Below are 17,729 nucleotides of genomic sequence, written 5' to 3'. Positions count from 1 at the left end.
AGCAATGAGGGACCCTACGGACGGGAGGGATGGAAGAAGCAAACCAAAGACAACTCGTGCTGCTTGAATGCCAAGAAGGGTGAGGATGGCTGTTAGAGGAAGAGATGCTGCGCTGGGAGGGAAGAGGATGCCGCTGGGGACAGGGCACACGGGGATGTAAGCAGCGTGAGGCTTGCAGCCAGCTCTGCCTACCTGCTGGTCCAAATACTCTAGGTTTCTTTGCAACTGAAGGTCTAAAAGTTCATCCTACCAGGAGCCAGCAGGCATGCGGCAAGAAACGAACACACAAAACATATAAAAGAAGAAGCAAAGCGGTTAGGTGAAGGCTACGGAAATGTGAAGCCCTCTCAGCCGGGGAAGCGAGGCACCTCCCTGGCACAGAGCTGGGAGAGCTGCCGTGGATGTGTCCTGCGGGAGATCCGCTCTCCTCCCGGCTCTCCCTCCCGGCTACCGGTGCCTCAGAAGAGGCACGGCCCTTTCCCTGCGTCTCCGGCTAGCGAGGATGGATGGCAGCATGGGTGGCTTATGGTAACTCGTGCTTCTCCTTCCTCCAATGGCCAGGCCTGCCCCACAGTTTGGGGACCGTGCTCTGCAGGGGGGGGACCTCCTGGTCTAACCCCTCCAGCTCCAGCCCCTCAGCGCTCCGAGGGGAAACACGACGCAGGATGAAGCAGCAGCTGTAGCCAGATGTGAGGAAGCAAGAGGGGGAGAGGTGCAGGGTGCACGCCAGCCTCAGCCAGGGACCACCCTGGGGGTGACGAGCCCAGCCCAGCATCGCAGGGCTTACGGCGGGGTCCGAGGGTGTCCCACTGTCCCCTCGACCAGGGGAGGGACCGGGGGCCTTTCCACAAGGATTTCCTTCTGGTATGGCCGGGAGGGACCAGAGACACCAGTAAAAGGACCTGTGGTCCTGACCTGCCCCAGAGCATCCCAGCTCTGACCCACAAAGCTGCCCCTGGAGCGGAGCGGTTCCTCCTCGGCTGTCTGAGCACGGAGCCCCCCGCGCTGGCCCACCTCCCCGGGGGACTCTGCGCACCCCGGTCTGCCGGGGCTCACCCCCCCCCCCGGTGCCATCAGCGTACATACCATTTTGTCATGGACGGTGGGGGATGCCGGGTAGTGGTACGGATACATTCCCGCAGGGACGGGCCGTCTGTCACCCAGATAGTCATACTGAGAAGAGAGGAGTGCCCCCCGCCCCAAAACCAGAGACACATGAGAGGTGTGCGAGAGGCCAGAAAAGACATGCAAGGGCAGACCCCAGCCCCGCTTTGGGGCACGCAGCAGCGAGACAGGGACACCAGGGCTCCCTGCTCAGGAGCACATCACTCGTGGTGGCCCTGAGGACCCCCAGGCTCCCATCCCATCCCCTCCTGCCCCATTTCTCCAGGCTTGCAGCAGCGCAGCAGCAGCCAGGAGGGAACAACCGCAACCTGGGCAGTTTTGCAGGACAGCAAGGGGGGACCTAAAGCCATCAGCTTCTGCAAGCCACGGACTTGGAGGCATTTTGAGGCCAGGCTGTGCATGCGGAGGGGACAAGCTGTGCTGCAGCATCCCTGCCCTGACGTCCCTGGCGAGGGTGCCCCTCCAACCCTGAGCACGCCGAGCGCCGAGGGGCATTTACCTTTGGAGAACTGATGGATCGCCTCATCATGAAGGTGGCAGGGTCGGCGTAAATCTCCTCTCCCCGGGGCGGCAGCCGCTCGAAGCGGGCGCTGGGCGAGCGGACCGGGGAGTACACCCGCGGCTGGCTGTAGGAGCCCTGGCTGGGCGAGCGGGGCACGGAGCGGGAGCGGGGCTGCAGTGACATCCGTCGCAGAGAGCCCGAGGCTGCATCCACCTCGTCCAAGTAGGTCGGCTGCCTCCCAGGAGCAGGCAGCCAGAGCGGGACGTCTTGCCGGCCAAAACTGGGGTGCTCCTTCCAGTCGTGGAGCTGGTAGGTACCCCCGTTGCGGAAGGAATGCCGCTTGTCCTCCAGCGCCCAGGGCGGGCTCACCCGCTCGTAGGCGGGCATGGAGCAGATGCTGTCGGGGCGCACCCCGGGTGGGTAGTACTGGTAGTCCTCGGGGTACTGGGGCGAGTAGGGGGAATAGTAGTCGGGCACCCGGCGAGACACGGGGTAAAATCTGGTGGGGCTGGAGAAGGCGGGGGGGGAAAGAGAGCTGTGAGAGCCAGGCTAGTGGTGAGGCAGCCTTCTTCCCAAAGCTGGCAACCCTCCTCCCAGGGACCCCATGGTGGCCTCCCCTCCAAAATCCACCCTGCTCGGCTTTTTGGGACGTCCCACGCACAGCTCAGAGCTGGCGCATGGGCGCAGCCCAGAAAGGAGATTTTCCGACCCCAGGAGGGGAGAAAGCAGATAGGAAGGGGAAAAACATTCCCAGAGCATCACTTGAAGGGCAGCCCTGGAGAAAAGAAGCAGAACCCCGCTTTGGTCCCCCAGCAGCGCGCCCCCCCCCCCCCCCCCCCGCAGCCCTCACCTCCGCAGCTCCTCGGGGGGCACGGCCCCCCGGCGCGAGTTCACCCACTGCTGCAGCTGCGTCATCGAGCTCTTGCGCTGCGCGATCTTCTCGGGGTTGGTGCGGGGGACGAAGCCCCGGCGGTGGGTCACGCTCTCCCCATCGGGCGGGGGGTACGCGGTGCTGCCGGGGCGGCTGGGCGAGGAGTACGGCCAGCCGTTGGGCTGGGGTGGCCGCTCCACGCTCCCTGGTACCCGGGGACCCTCGGGGTAAGGGCTGCCGGGCTCCGAGGGCATCTCCTGCCCAGTGATACCGTTGGCTTTGGCCAAGGGCTCCTTCTTGCTCTCTGTCCTCTCCGACTTCCTCTCGATCTTCTCCGAGCCCCGGCCGTCGCCTTCCCCTCGGGTCTTGGCGTCGGGGTCAGCTTTGGGGTGCTCACGGTGGGCGGCGTTGCAGTGGTGGTGGTGGTGTTTGCTGGGGGGGATGTTCTCAGAGTCTGGCTTCTCGTGCCTGGGGGGGTGCCGAGACAGAAGAGAGGGTTACCTTCCCTTCGCAATGCCCCTCGGGTGGCTGGTAATGCCCTGGCCCTCCCTCAGCCTTTTGGGGCCAATGCTCCCTCAACTCCGTTCTCCAGAGGGACCCTCACGCTCCCAGAAGGTCCCTGGCCACAACACACAGCTCCTCTGCCCCACCTCCAAGAGACCAGGGGAGAGGGGTGGCACGGGGAGACGGTGGGTGCTGACCTCTGCGTCGGAGGGATCTGCACCCGGGCGGCTTCGCCCATGGCTTGGATCCAGGACTCCTGCTCCTCCGTGTTCTCGGCGCTGAAGAAGTAGGTCCGGATGCCAGCGTGCTCGGCCTGAGGAGACAGGGACTGCTCGTTACTCGCCGGCATCTCCTCCATCCAGCACACCGTCACCTGCAGGGAGGCACAGAAGTGGGAGAGAGACAGACAGGAGGGTGAGAGCTCCGTTTCCACCCCGGCACGAGGTCCTGCCACCGCAGGAGAAGCCAGGCGCGAGTCCTTCCCCTCCCTGCCCGAGCCTCGTGGCCAGGTACATCTCCGGCAGCACCGAGCAGGAGGAAGGCTCTGCAGGCAGAGCCAGTGCCAGCCCTTGTCCCCTCACAGGGGATCCCCTAGGGTCACGAGTCCCTCATGGTCCCTCCCAGTGATGCTGGGGATCAGCCCTCCCCAGGGCCCCCCACCAGAGGAGCAGCACCCTGGTGCAGAGGTCGCTGCACCCCAGCATCAAGCAGGTCCCCGTGGGGTGCACAGGGCTGGCCAAGGGTCCACGTCCCAGCGAGAGCGGCAGCGTTGGGTGGAGCATTATCATTCATGCAGGGTTAGGGGGAAGGTGGCTTCTTGGCCCAGACAACATTTTGAGGGGAAAAAGGTTCGCTTTTGGTCCAAGATGTCGGTGTGCACTCTCCACCTGGAAGGTGCTGGAAGGCAGGTCTGGCTGGTTAGGGCCTTTTTCAAGCTTCCACCTTCCCCCTCTGTGGACAGGGACGGGAGGCAGCGAGGAGGAAGAAAAGGGAGAAAGCAGGAGGTTTTTTCCCCCCTGAAAGACATTCAGGGCTCAGTATCTTTAAAAAAAAATAAAGAAAACCAAAATAAAATAAAAATTGGGGGTCTGATTAAAACCCTCCCTCGTGTTTCCCCTTCCCCAGAGCATGCAGCCACCGTGCCCAGCCGTGGGGTCACCTCCTGCAACCCCCTGGCCTCTAAAAGCTCCGCGGCCCGAGCGAAAGATCAAACCCTGGATTAGTGTGAGCGGGGTGAGCGGAGCATGCCGGCAAGCCTGCGGGTCCCTCACCCTCCTGCATGCATCAGAAACACAAGAAGGTACTACCTAGGTGGTGGCTGGGTGCTGGCGTGGTGGATGGGCACGAAGAGAGACCTCCTGTCCGGGGATCCTCGCCCGCAGAGAGAGGAGGAAACACAAACACGGGGTGAAGCTGCAGCGTGGCAGGAGCACGGGGGCTGCGGCACAGACCTCTCCCAGCCGTCGGGACCCTCTCTACCCTTCTCTGAACAAAAGCCACCCTCCAAAACCCTCGTGTGCGTGCAGAGGCAAAGGCAGGCAGGCGCCTGCAGAGCTCAGTTTGTGGGCAGCAGCTTGGCAAGGCTCTTTCCCCACCGGTGTCACAAGCCAAGAGATGTTTTGGCACTTCCAGGTCACTTCTCTGCCCTCACCTGCAGAAGCCGCAGGCAGAGACCTCTCGCCAGCTGCCAGCGCTGGCACGGGCACATGGGGGAGAACCCACGTGTGGCTCCTCACCACTGCTGCTACTTGCCACGCTCGCCCCTAAACCGTGCTCAGCTGCAGCTTAAATGCAGGTTTAAGGGAGGGCAGCTACAAAAATCCATCCCTCAGCTTGGAAAACCCCCTCCGCGGCGCCCTGCGGGGCCCACGGGCAGCAGCTCCTGCCACGCTCACGGGCAGGAAGGGGCACGCTGGGTTTTTGCACAAGTGTGCAGGAGTGCAAGCCAGCCTGCGCATCGGTCCCTCGACAAGCGGGTGCTAAAACACGACCCCCGGCCGCGGGCAGCACGAGCAGGTGTGCCGGTGAAGCCGAAGGCGCACGGTGACGCCGAGCAGCGCCGTGTGGTGCCAGGGAAGCTCAGCCCTTACTCTGAGCGAGGGAGAGCCAAGGTCTTCTGCCAGCGATGGGTGCTGGGGAGCCCCGGCTGCAGCAGCCACCCTCCAGCTCTCGCTGCTCTCCTCTCCAGCACCCCCGGCAGCACTGGCTGAGGAGCAGCGGCTCGTTACGAGTCTCTACCCCCTTGCAATTCCATTTTTCGTTGCACGCCAGTCAAAGCAGGCTAAGGACGACTTTGGAGCTGGGGACACCTCTCTACGTTTGGCTCTGGGAGCCGGCGGGGACAGGCTGGCCGGGAGCAGCGATGCGGAGGGGAAAGCGGGGCAGGGAGAGGGCCGAGAGCACTGCTGCCCTGCACCCAGCACCTCCCCGGGTTGGGGGGCAGCGGTGCACGCCAAGGGGCAGAGCCCAGGAGCAGCTCAGGCCTGGGGGCAGTGGTGACCTTGGAGATGCTGCTTTGCCCCACGCGTGCCTCAGTTTCCCCCGCAGAAGGCAGATCTGTACGCCCGGGGGGGGGGGGGTGGGTTACTGCAGTCACTCCTCTCCCCAGCTTGCTCCACACCCCGTCACCAAGAAAGCAAGAAGAGGGAGCAGCGGGGACCCTGCGAGCATCAGTGCCGTCCCAGTGCCATCCCAGTGCCGTCCCAGTGCTCCATCCCCTCCAAGCCCCAGCACAACCATGCACTGACCTTGAACGCGTGTTTCCTGCTGATGTTGTCGGAGGGCTGCACGGCTGCCACGCGGAAGCTGAGGAGGGGGATGCTGCCCAGGATGCTCTCCTCCTTCTCATCTGGTGGGCGAACGCAGGGTTTACACACACGGAGGGGCTGGGAACCCCAACTGCCCCCCCCACCCACCCCCCCCACCCCGGGGCAAAGAGCCACGAGCTGCTGCAGGGACACGGTCCCAACGCTCCTTCCCGTGGGTGGAAAGGCCACCTGTGGGAAACCGCTGCCTGCCTGTTGCTCCCCGGCAGCTCTTCATGGCTCCAACAACAGCCTGCTCAATTATTCATGCCCGCCCTCGCTTCGCTGCCAGGGCTGAGCCCAGCGAGCTGCCAGGGAGGCCGGGGAAGGCGCCTGCATTAACCCCTCAGGTCCCCAGTGTGGCAAAACGCCTGCACAGAGGGGTGCTGTGCACAGCCACCCCGTCCCAGCGGGCTGTCACCTCCCGACGTGCTTTGCCCACGCTGGCAAAACCTGCTCCGAGCCCGGTGACAGCCTGGGGTTTGCACGGAGGCACCGGGCTGGTGGCCACCGAGTCCTGCCAGAGGGGCACCCGGGGTGGGCACGCGTTGCCGTACCTTTGTAGTAGAAGAGGCAGCGATCCACCAGTACGAACCAGCGCTTGTTCCACTGCTTCACCCCCGAGCTGGCCTGCGAGAGAGGGGGCAGTGAGAGCAGCACCCACCCGGGGAAGGGGCGATGCCACGGGTCTGCAGGGCAGGCGGCCGGGAAGAGGATGGCACAGACCCCGGGGGTGCTGGTGGGGGGACACACACCCGGCGCGGTGGGGGCTCGGGTACCTGCTTGTAGAGCCAGCCGCTTTTGGTGATGGCAGCGTTGGGGTTCCTCTTCATGGAATTGGAGCGCTTCCCGAAGGCGATGCCCTTGCGGGAGGAGCGCGAAGCCTGCAGAGGGGGAGAGGAGCTGCTCAGTCCCCGGGGGGGCCCCCAGCACCCCATCTCCGCTGCCGCCTGCCACGCCGCGTGGCTCCGGGCACCCACCCGGCCTCCGGGGCGCTCCGGGGGCACCTCCGATACCATGGCGTGGTTGGAGGGCTCGCTGGGGATGGTCGCCAGGCGCTTGCTGCCTGCTTTGCTTGACATGTCCAAGGTCGGTCTGCGGCACAGGAGAGCTCAGTCAGCAGATCTGCGTTTCTCCACCCTGCAGGAGCCATCCCCTGGCATCCCCACCTCAGGCACCGGTCCCCCCCCACGCCCCAGCCCACCTTGGTCCCCCATCGTAACCCACTCCCAGGCCCCGAAACCAGGGGAGTTGGGAGCCAACCTACTTTTGCAAGTCAAGTCTTGAGTTGTCCTCGGGGACCTGTCCCGTCACTGGGTGCAGGAACGTGTTCCGCCTTTCATTGTGGCTGGAGAGACAGCGTGGGGCGGTGGTTAGAGTCCCCCGTGTCCCCCCCATCAGAATCCCTTTGCCTTTAGTAAACAGCACGTTTGCTGCTCTGACAGCGGTGCTTTGCTGTCCCACACCTGCACCTTCTACACCGGTGCTGGCTCCCTGCACCCTGCCCCGAGCATCGCCCTCCCCTACACCCCTGCTAACCCCACGCTTCGGATCTGCTCAGCGCGTTTCATCGGCGTTTCCCAGAAAGCGCTTGCCTCGCTGGGAGCCAAAACGAGGACTCTGGTGGCCAAGTCCTCGTTACTTCTGCCAGACACGACCATAAACCCCGCTCAGAAGAAGTCTCTGCAGAAGCAGCAGCGGCTGCGCCTGCAGCGACGTCCCCAATGTCACACCCTCCCCTTCAGCTTGCTGCTTGTAGAGCCGTTTGCCAAAACACCTCGAGTCAGGCTAAGAGCAGGGTCACCTGGCGACGTGGGGCTGTGCACCACGCAGACCCCAACCATCAGCTCAGGACCCACCAGCACAAGCTGTCGCAGCTGGATCAGGCCCAGGCGCTGCTTCGGCGATGCTGGGGTGCAGCCAAAGGCAGCCGCTACCGGCAGCGCAGGGCTCCCTGGCAGCGCCGGGAGGAGCGAGGCAGGGCTCCCACCGGGCTCGGCCGGCAGCGTTTGCCGTGTCCCTGCCCCATCCCGCAGAGCCGGTATTGCCGGGCACCCCAGCACCTCGCTGCTCCGGCTGGGGAACCCGCTCACACGCTGCTCCCCGGGGGCTCTCACTGCTGGAGCTGTGTCAGGAGGAAAGGCCGAGGAGCACCCCCAGGTTCAGGGCTCCATCCCGGGAAGTTTGCATCGGATCCCAGCCCTGTGACAACTCTTCTTTCCAAAGAGGCTGGGCATCAGGACACGGGTGCCCCCGACCACCCGTGAAGCCAACACGCCAACAGCCCGGCGCGCTGCTGAACTTCTGAGTGTCAGCAAAACGGGGGAAGTTTGAGCAAGAAAATGCGGCTGCCAAGACCATCCCATCCACACAGGCTTCACCCCAAACCTGGGCTCCAGCCAGGCTCTGAAGAGATTAACCGCTTTCTACCCAAAAAAACCCAAAGCCCTGCTGAGAGCTGCTCCCCCTTGCAGGTCCTATCCTGCACCCTGCCACGGATCTGCTCTCCTCCACCAGCCCTCCCCCTCGCTTGGGGTCACCTTAAAAACCTGGGCAACGTGTATGCACCCCGCAACGAGGGGCAGCACTCGCTCCCCAAACCCCCCCCAGTGCTGGGCTTTTCTGTGCCATGACCGACACGAGGTATTCACAGAGACAGCCTGCCCGGCCCACGCTCCGACAGCAGCAAAGGGGCTTTCTGTCACCCAGGGCTGGAGCCGCTCCCGGACCATTTGCCCCTGACAGGTGACTTCCGAGGGGCAGAACGTGGTGGTACCGGGGCAGGTCCCAGGCCCCCCGTGACGCTGAGATACGGGGAAGGTGCAAACGCCGAGCAAGCAGCACCCGGACCACGCCAGCCCTGGGAAGCGGGGGCTGCCGGGACCTGCCAGCACGCCCGAACCCCAGCCAGGGACATCCCCCCCAACCCTGCCCAAAACCCCGCACCGCAGCAGGCTGGACTCTCCCCCCACGCTGCCACCAAGCCCAGGGCACCCACCCTGCTTTGCAGCCCCCCGTGGCACCTCCTGGCACCCACCCCAAGCCTGCCCTCACCCCCAGATGTGGCAAGACCCCGGGAACAGCTGAGGAACCTCCTCAAACCACCACCCCCCGGCAGCAGCTCCCTCGGCTGACCCCGCTCCAGAAACTCCCGAGTTCACCTCGCCTCCCAAGCACTGCAATGCAGCAGCCACTGCCCGGGCTGAGGGTCCCCCACCACCGCCTGCCCGCAGCCATCCCCCCCCCCCCAGCCCCCCCCAGCCCACCCCAGGGTCCTACCTCACCCGCCGATCTGCCCGAAACTTCAGCATGATGCCAAGGGCCCACCCAGCTCAGCGCCAGCTCTCGGCTCCCACCATGGCAGCCGCGGTGGGCACGGCCGGCCCCGTTGCCGCTTGCCGCCACGCTACGAGGCGATGGCACGTGCCATGGGGCCGGCAGCCCCGCGTGGGCAGGGGGATGGCGGCAGCGGGCGAAGGGGCTCGCTGTCCTCTCCCAGGTATCCCAGTCCCCTCGAGCCCTGCGCCGGTGGCATTGGCGTTCCCGGTGGCAGCGGTGGCGGAGCTCCCCGGGGGCTCCGGTGCAGCCGGGGTTGGCGAGCCCCGGTGTGCGGCAGCCAGTCGGCAGGCGACGAGGACAAACGGCTCCCGCTCCTCTCGTCCCCGCGCAGAGGAGAGGCGAAGGGCAGAGCTGCACACGCCGCCTCCCCCAGCCCAGGTGCAGAGCTGGGGAGCAGCTGGCGAAGGGCGAGAGGGGCAGGTATGGGGAGCCGGGGGGCTCCCCGCCACCCCCGGCAGGGCAGCGGTGTGCAAGGGGGGGCTGCTGCCCGGGAAAGGGAGGGGGGGTGGGTGTCGCGGCAAGGGAGGTGGCGGCGCTGAGATGAGCTCTGCTGCTGCCCTGGATTCACTGGCTGCATCCCTTCCCCCTGCGTCTGTCCCCAAACCATCCCCAGTGTTGTGTGTGTGTGTGTCCTCCCCCTCCACCCCCGCCGCCGTCTTTACCCCAGGTCACGCCAAGAGAAAATCCCAGGGAGCAGGATGGGCGCAAGCACGGAACAAGCCAGCAGCGGCAGAGAAGGGGGGACACGAGATCCTGCAGGGCATCCAGCAAGGGGGCTTCAGCACCCCTAAAAGTCTGGGCAACGCTTCACCCCCCAGCAGATTAAGAGCGGGGAGCCCCGGGAGCAGGATTCGGGGCTGACCCACCCTCCAAAAGCGAACGTGAATACGTCAGGACTGTTATGACAATGCCTTGGGAGGGAGGGAAGGCAGCGCTGACATCTCAAAGAAACCTCCAAAGAAGGAAGCGGAGCACAGAAAGCCAGCTGGCCTCCGTCACGCCGCGTCCCCACTCCGCCAGCACCCGGGACCACCTCGGGACACCGCCCGCTCGGCCGACCCGCGGTGCTGCTCAGCCTGGCCTCTCCCAGCCATTGCATCATTCACCTGCTCCTCCCAAAAACCAGTGCCCTGAAGTCACAGCTATGCCAGTCGGTCAGCCTGGGGCAAGCCCAGCCCCAGTGCCCGCCTCAGGGATGCTCCCGCTGCTCCTCGCCTGGCACAAGTCGTCCCTGCCAGGAGGGGGGCGGGGAGCAGCCAGGGACGGGAACCACGTCCCCCAGCATGGGCAGAGGACGTGCCAACGCAGCGGCATCGCCACTCCCAAATACCTAAATCCACCCCTTTAGGGCACCCTGGGCTGGAGCTGCTCTCCAGGCACGGAGGAGCCGAGCGGTGCCACCGCTGCTGTCCTTGCTGGCACACTGCCGGCCACGGAGCGAGACACGCGTGCACGGAGAAACCCGCCTACCACAGCACCGACCTCATGCCGGCGTCCGTGCCGCTGGCAAACCCACCGGCTCTGGCTGCGCCCACGTTCCTACAGCAGCGACTTACTCCTCGATCACTGCCAGCCTCCGCAGCCGGGGGTCAAGGTCCCCCAACGTCCCATGGGTGCGGGCCAGCCCTCCGCCGTGTGACAAAGCCGATGCTCACCCACCAGCGCGGGCGCCGTGGAGGAAGGGGAGCCGCCAGCCGAAGCTGTGGCCCCTTTTGGGGACGGCAGCACTGGGGGACGGCGTGGCAGGAGCCGGAAAGGTGGCTCCTGGGCTTGCTGGATGCTGCAGGTCGGAGCCACAGCCTCTGTCCACGGCTGGGCTGGAGGCACCGTCTTCCCCAGTGTGGGGGATTCACCCCCCCTCACCCCAGTTCAATGGCATGGGGGGGTTGTGCCAGGGTTGGGGGCCGCTTTAGGAGCCTTTAACCCGGGTTCAACCCCGGCTTTGCCAGCCCGGAGCAGGAGCTGTTCTCCCTGCACCAGCTGGGCTGTTTCGCAGGCATTAGTATCTGGGGGTGGGCAGGGACACAGCATCCTCCTCCCCCGGCCAACCGAGCAGACACATTTCAGGGCTCCGAACAGCAGCTCAGGGGTGGGGGGCTCCCCTGGACCTCCCAGGAGAGCCACAGGGGAGAAGGGTCAGTGCTTTTCCTCAGGCCCAACATCAAAGAAAAATCTTCTAAACTTCCTCTTGCTTTTTTTCACCGAGGCAAGGAGCGAGAGAAGGGAATAAATGCAATAACTCAAGAACAAAACTTTTCACTCAACGCTGCTTTTCTTCCCCTACTCCAAAGCTGAAGTTTGCTGAGAGCAGGAGGACAACCCTCCTGGCTCCCCCCCACCCTTCCACAGCCCATGAAGGCCACAGCTTTCCAACTCTTGCAAATGACAAACCATGGCTGGGGGATGTCCCCGAGCAAAGCCCAAGGACCCCCACCGTCACCAGCACACTGCATGGGTGCCACCCCCCACCCACATCACCCTGTGGTGTGAACAGGAGCAGCATTGGGTGCAACCCAGCCCTGCCAGAGCAGCAGCAAGCAGGACAACAGGAGGGTGGGCTGCTGTAGAGCTGCTCTCAGCTCCAGCTGAGGGTTTGAGAGAGTTAACACCACCCAGCTGGGAAAGGAGCAGGTGAAATGGTGACACGAGGGAGTGATTTCCCAGCACCAACCCACGCTGGGGTGGGGGGCTCAGTGCAGCCAAGGTGCCTGCAGCCAGCTCTGGGGGAATGGGTGCGAGGAGCAGTGAGCCCCCAGCACACCTCACCATGGGGCAAAGCGCTGGTGGGTGATACCAGCAGGGTTCCTGGCCGGTTGCACTGGGATCCCTCCTCGTGGGGAAGGTGGGATGCACCAGGGGGGGCTGGAAAAAGCCCGCTGAGGGCTAGTGTGGGGTACAGCGGGGGGATGCTCTCCAAGAATGGATGGCAAGCCGAGCTCGGCCAGCTGGATGTAGCCAAGCAGCCCCTAAAACCCCTCAACGTGTGGCAGACATCAGCTAATGGGAACCAGTCCTGTGCTGCGTCCCTCCCCGGGGCGTCGGGGCTCCTGGCTGCTATCTGGAGGCTGCGAGGGCGGCGAGGAGGAGGGGAGGTGCAGGCTCATCGCCCAGGCGCCAGAGCCTGCCAAGCCCTAAAAATCCAGAGCAGACTGTCCAGGCAGGGGGGCTACGGGGAGCCTGACCATCCCCTCTGGGCTGCCCCAACCGGGGCACGATGGCGGAGCCACGGGGCTCCCCTCCGAGTGCTCGCCACAGGCTAACGTCACCCCTCCGGCTCCCAGGCTGGCTGTGTGCCACAGGGATCCAACCGCCTTGTCCTCCCACGCCTCAACCCGAATTTCAGCTCTGGCAGGCGCCTTGCCGCCCCCATCGCCCCAGCCCCTCGGGGGGGCTTGGCTGGGGTGGAGGAGTTCCCGGCGTGGCTGCTGGGCTCTGCCACGCCAGGACCATGGCAGGCAGCGGCAGCAGGAGGAGGAGGCAGGCGGCCAAGGCTGCCTGCAACCCCCCCCCCCAGCCCCCGAAGTGATAATGAAAACCCTTCGTCTGGAGGTTTTACCCCTGTTCTCGGGGCGAGCATCCAGGCGGCTCCCAAGCAAGGGGCTTGCGTGGCCACCGGCCAAACACGCCCTGCGCGTTGGCCTCCTTCCTCTGTTTTTCTAGCCCTTTCTTCACCTCTCCCTCTCCTCCCGAGCCACATCCCTCTCCTCCGAACAGAGCCCTTGAAAACCCTTTTCTCCCAGTGAACTGCAGCGCTCAGCACCCATGGGAAGGGACGCAGGGTCACCCCATCGCCCGCGGCCCCTGCAAGGGGGCTGGCAGAGAAAATACACCCTCAGATGAGCAAGTGCAAACTGCTTGCAAGGGGAGCCCAGGGCAAAAGCAAATGCATTATAATACACTAATAAACCAGACCCTTCACACCCCCGGGGCCATCCTGCTCGGCGCAGGGGGTGCACGGGGCTCAGCTCTGCCCTGCGGGGCCGGCGCAGCGTGTGCTGGAGATGCAATAGGAAAAAAAAAAAATAAAAAAAATAAAAAGAATTTAACTGAAATTCTGCAGGCGCAGCACGAGCGGGTCTGGCGGAGTCGCTGCATCCAGGGGACGAGTGCCAGCAGCTCGGCTGCTCCAGCGTCTCCACACGGGGCCGTCCCCAGCTCCGGCGCTTTGCCGAGCGAGGCCCCGGGCTGCTACGCCGGTGCAGCTACTTCAACCCCCCCGGTTGGATGTCTCAAGAAGGAAGAAATGAAAACTAGCCCTCTGCACTTCCCATGCCCTCGGCAGGGCTGAGCTGGCCGTGGCATCCTGTGCCATTCCCGGCCCTGGTCAAAAGCCTGGGCCACAACCCGGTGGGAAACACTGCTCAGCATTTCCAAATCACCCTGGTCTTGTAAGAGTCACATGCCAACGCTGGGAAAGGGCAGCGAAAGGAGGAAAGGTTGCAGGGGAAGAGGAGACGGAGGCGAAGGCAGGATGGAGAGCTGCAAGAAACTCCCTCATGCCTGGCCAGGCACCACCACGGGCTCAACGGAGCCAACCGGCAGCCCTGGAAATCCCAGCGCCTGCTGGAATTGCAGTGGGATCAGCCTCTGGGAAGGAAGCGGCTCGTGGGCACCCAAACACGGTGTGGAGCCACACACTGAGGTTTCCCTCCGACCCATCCCCACCATGCTGCTGGCTGGCCAGCTCCTGTTGCTCCCAGCACAGCAGGGACCGACAGCCGGTCCTCCTCCGTAACCTCATCCCTGCCCTAATCCCGGCCCCGCCATCCAGCTGAGCCAGCGTTTCTGGTGCTACGTCCATCAGGGATGGGGGCCGGGAGGCAGCGCAGCCCTCCGTGCTAACGAACCCAGGCTCCCGCGCAGGCACAGCCTCCTCCTGCGCCCGGCTCGGTGCCGGCACGGTGGCACAGCCAAGCAGTGCCCGCGCCCCTAACCACGGTGCCCGCCCGCCGCGCTCCCCCTCCAGCGCAGCCGCTTCTGCGACGGGACCAAGGAGGCAAAAGCAAAGGTTCACTTTTGCCCCCTGCCCTCATCCGTGCTGGGTGCTGCAGGGAGGGTGCCACGGCAGCCCCAGGAGGGAGGGGGCTGCTCCGAGCACCCGTCCCCTCTGCCACCTCACCCCTGTGACAAACTGCACACGTCAGCCGCCACCGCAGCGCCCAGGCAGGGAGCACCCCGGCTCCCCACCTACCATCGATGCCAGCAAGAGCCTCCCCGGAGCAAGCAGCCTCCACCCGGAGAGAGCAGCCTCCACCCGGAGAGCTTTGCCTCATGCACCTCGGGAGAGTTTTGGCGTGAGAGGCTGCGGCCAGGCCAGGCTTTACCACCCGCTCTTGCAAGCCCCACGCTCGCCATCAACCCTGCGAGTCCCCGTGGGAGCCTTGGCGGGAGGGAAGGCAGAAAAGCCTGAGCTGGATCTGCCTGGGAAGCAGCAGGGCTGCGGTGCCGGGCTTGCCGAGCCAGGGCAAAGTCCTTGGCAAGGGCGGATGGCGGCTCCCATGCACCCACAACCCGCCTGCAACGTCACCGCCGTCACGGGCTGGCGCAGGAGTGGCGGTGGCCCCGAGCAGGGACATCCCAGCCAGCCAGGGTCTGTGGGGAGGGAGAGTAAGAAGAAGACCCCACTGTCCTCGACACACAACACACGGCAGAGAGGGATGGCCGGGAGCAGGGGGAAGTCAGGGGATTTCCAGAGAACAAAGCAGCTGCTGGCAGCCAGCGTCGCAGGCAGCGGGGAGGGCGAGTCCCCCGCTCCCGCTCCAGCTGGGGTCAGGGAAAAACACAAAAAGCACCGGGAGTTTGTGTTTTATCTCCCTGGCAACCCCGGCTCCATGACAGGCATGGCCCACGGGGGTGGCTCGGCCAAAATGTGCTGCTGCGGGAGACGGAGAGTTCAGGGGCGGTTGCTGAAGCATCCCATACGCACGGGGTGACATTTGGGGAGAGCCACAGCCATGCGATGGGGTGGTCCAGAAATCCAGGGCACAGCAGGTGACAGTCCATGCCCTGGCAGCACTGACTGCATGGCCCTGCTTTAACCGTGTCGCTCTGTTGTCCCTTCTTGTGGACAGAGCCCAAACCCCACACGCAGAGGATCGCCAGGCTCCCCGAGCCACCGTGCCCATGCGGGACAAGGGAGCCAGCAGCTCTCCCGCGGCATCACTGGCCAAGCATCCTTCCCCAGGCATGGGGTGGCCCACGATTGGGGAAGCAGAACCCCCAGAGAGAGAGCGGGGATGAAATCAGTCGTGGACAGATGCAAACGCAGACTGCGGGGCTCAGAGGCGAGAGGGGGGAGCGGGGAGGCTGCTGGCACACCGAGCCAGACCAAGGCAGACACCGAGAGGCACGGGGCACCAGCACGGGTGAGCAGACACGAGACATCAAGAGCGTTTATCGGATGAGGATGCAATCCTTCAGCCTCTCCCCCCTGCACTCCTCAGCCTTCTGCAAACCTGGAACCGCCGTGGGGCTGCAGACCTTCCCTTTCCCTCGGCCCAGGGGCTGGGGCTGCAGGCAGATGGGGCAACAGGGTCACGGCTCCTGGCTGGGCTGAAACCCAGCCAGGGGGTACGGAGGTGCCTGGGCAGCCGCAACACCTCTGCCAAAGGTGATCCACTAATGCAGCCTCCGAGCTGCGTGCCAGACCCAGACCTGGAGGGTTTAAACCTCTTGCTAAGCTCTTTAAAAAACCACTTCCAGCGGGCAGAAATACCTGTCCTAAGCAATCGCTGGTACGAGGCATCAAAACAAACCCGGCCCCAACCCCTCCCCAGCCAGGTCAGGTCAGGAGCAGGGATTATGGCAGCAGCGCTGGGGAAATCCTGCTGGGACAAATCCTCAGCCCCTGCTTAACCCATCGCACACGATAATCACACCAGCATCCCGATGGCGCCGGGCGCCGCGGTGCCTGCCCTGCCGCGCTCCACGCCCGCCCGATCTCCAGCTGCGCTCGCCACCGCGCCGGCTGCCCTTGGGTGCCCGGCTGCTCTCGGCCACCGCCGGGCACCGGCCGCAGACAATGGCCCGCGTGTGCCATGGCCGGGCTCCGTGCCGACGCTGCACGCACGCACACACGCCCGCACTCACCAGTGCCGCTGCGCATCCCCTCCGTCCGCGCCGCTTGCCAAGCCGGTGGCTCTCCCACAGCCGAACTGGGGTAGATGATCTCCTTCCAAGCCCACGGAGACCATCGTGGATATCAATCATTAACCGCCACGGCAGCTGCCGGCAGCCTTAACCCCCTCGGCACCGTGCCGCCGCGGGACGAGCATGGGAAGGCATCCTTTGCTCGCCCTGAAAGCCCCTTTAACAGCACCACGGCAGAGCAGGCCACTGCAGCCCAACCGGCCAGGGATGCAAAGGGCTTTCCAAGGGGCTCCGCAGTCGTTCCCGCAGTGTCATGTCTCTATGTACCCCAAACTGCCCCCTCGGGCCCCAGGAGCAGCCCTGCACGTCCCCACGCAGCCCTAAGGGTATGTGCCTCTGCATCCAGCCAAGCCACAAGCAGCTCGGCCACAGGGAAGCCCCAATCTCCCCCATCCTCAGGCGCAGCCGGCAGAATTCATCCCGGGGGGCTGAGCCCTGCAGCCCCCTGCTCCCCGAGGAGCAGGGCAGCACAGCGGGGCACGGGGGGCTGCTTGCCCCTGGCCGCCCACGGAGGCAGAAGGCACCTCCACCCCATCCTCGCCGCGGGAGGCAGGGTAGGATGGGATCTCTCAGCTCAGGGGTCCCAGAGCTCTCCCTCCGCGCAGCTTTTCCAAGGAACATCAATGGCTGTAACTTTATCCGAGCGTGTTTACAACCCAGCTGCAGCTCTTGGCTCCCTCGGCCGCGCCGGGAGCCGGCTCGGCTCCCGAGGCTGCTGCTCAGCTGGCACACGGTGCTGCCAGCGCCCTGGTGCCAGGGTCTCCCACACGCCACGGTACCCACGGGGCTGTCCCGGATCACCGCTGTGTCCATCCCCACGGAGAGGGGGCCACAGGCCCCCGGGGCTGGAGGAGGAGCGCGGGGGCTCTTCCCGTGTCTGAGCTCTGGGAAGCAGATGGACAGATGTCCCCGTCCCCCCCGCAACTCGCTGCAGTGCCGGTGTGTTACCCAACCTGCGAAGGGGTTGAATGATTAACCTCCAGCCATGCCGTCGCCAGGAGCCGTGCTCTGTCCATGCACAGCTCTGGGGCACGATGGCACCTGGGGACCAAACCCGTACGCCCCCCCAGCCCCAAGCCCAGCCGATGTCACCAGCCCCTGCTGCCCCAGGAGCATCCCGCGCCCAGCCCTGGAGCAGGGACACTTTGGCCAGCCCAGGGCAGCCGCCGCGTCCCCCTGCAAATGCAGAGGGGCACAGGAGGGGCTCGATCCCCGTCCTCATCCCCATCCCAGCTCCCCTGGGCTCCCGTGGGTCTGGAGGTACTCACAGCCCGCGACACCCTGCCGGCACCGCAGCCCAGCTCCGGCTTTCGGACACCGACACGCAGCAAATTTCGCCTTCTCCAGCCCCAGCTGCGGCCCCGGGGGCAGCCGGGCTGCAAGTGCTCATAAATAGTCTTGGACAAACATCTGCACGGCACCACCCCGCGCAGGC

General features: G+C 65.1%; 1 protein-coding gene across 3 annotated transcripts in view; it reads right to left on the bottom strand.

Moving 5' to 3' along the window:
* PLEKHA6 (pleckstrin homology domain containing A6) overlaps positions 1-17,729 on the bottom strand; it is a 50,551-nt gene that overhangs the window by 10,441 nt on the left and 22,381 nt on the right. The window contains exons 4-13 of one of the 3 annotated variants that reach the window (XM_086476585.1): positions 7,074-7,154; positions 6,787-6,901; positions 6,586-6,690; positions 6,364-6,436; positions 5,750-5,850; positions 3,200-3,375; positions 2,478-2,966; positions 1,625-2,135; positions 1,087-1,173; positions 193-246 (exon numbers count right to left, since the gene is read on the bottom strand). In XM_086476585.1, coding sequence (XP_086332711.1) covers positions 193-246; positions 1,087-1,173; positions 1,625-2,135; positions 2,478-2,966; positions 3,200-3,375; positions 5,750-5,850; positions 6,364-6,436; positions 6,586-6,690; positions 6,787-6,901; positions 7,074-7,154 — 1,792 coding nt within the window. Of the gene's footprint in view, positions 1-192; positions 247-1,086; positions 1,174-1,624; positions 2,136-2,477; positions 2,967-3,178; positions 3,376-5,749; positions 5,851-6,363; positions 6,437-6,585; positions 6,902-7,073; positions 7,155-17,729 lie in introns of those variants that run through there. The other 2 variants (XM_086476586.1, XM_086476587.1) reach the window with 2 other exon arrangements.

This window comes from Leptosomus discolor, chromosome 21, assembly GCF_034619465.1.
Source record: "Leptosomus discolor isolate bLepDis1 chromosome 21, bLepDis1.hap2, whole genome shotgun sequence".
In the NCBI taxonomy this organism is placed as follows: Eukaryota; Metazoa; Chordata; class Aves; order Leptosomiformes; family Leptosomidae; genus Leptosomus; species Leptosomus discolor.
The sequence above is the reverse complement of the archived record's forward strand: the minus strand, read 5'-3'. Positions and strand labels throughout refer to the sequence as shown.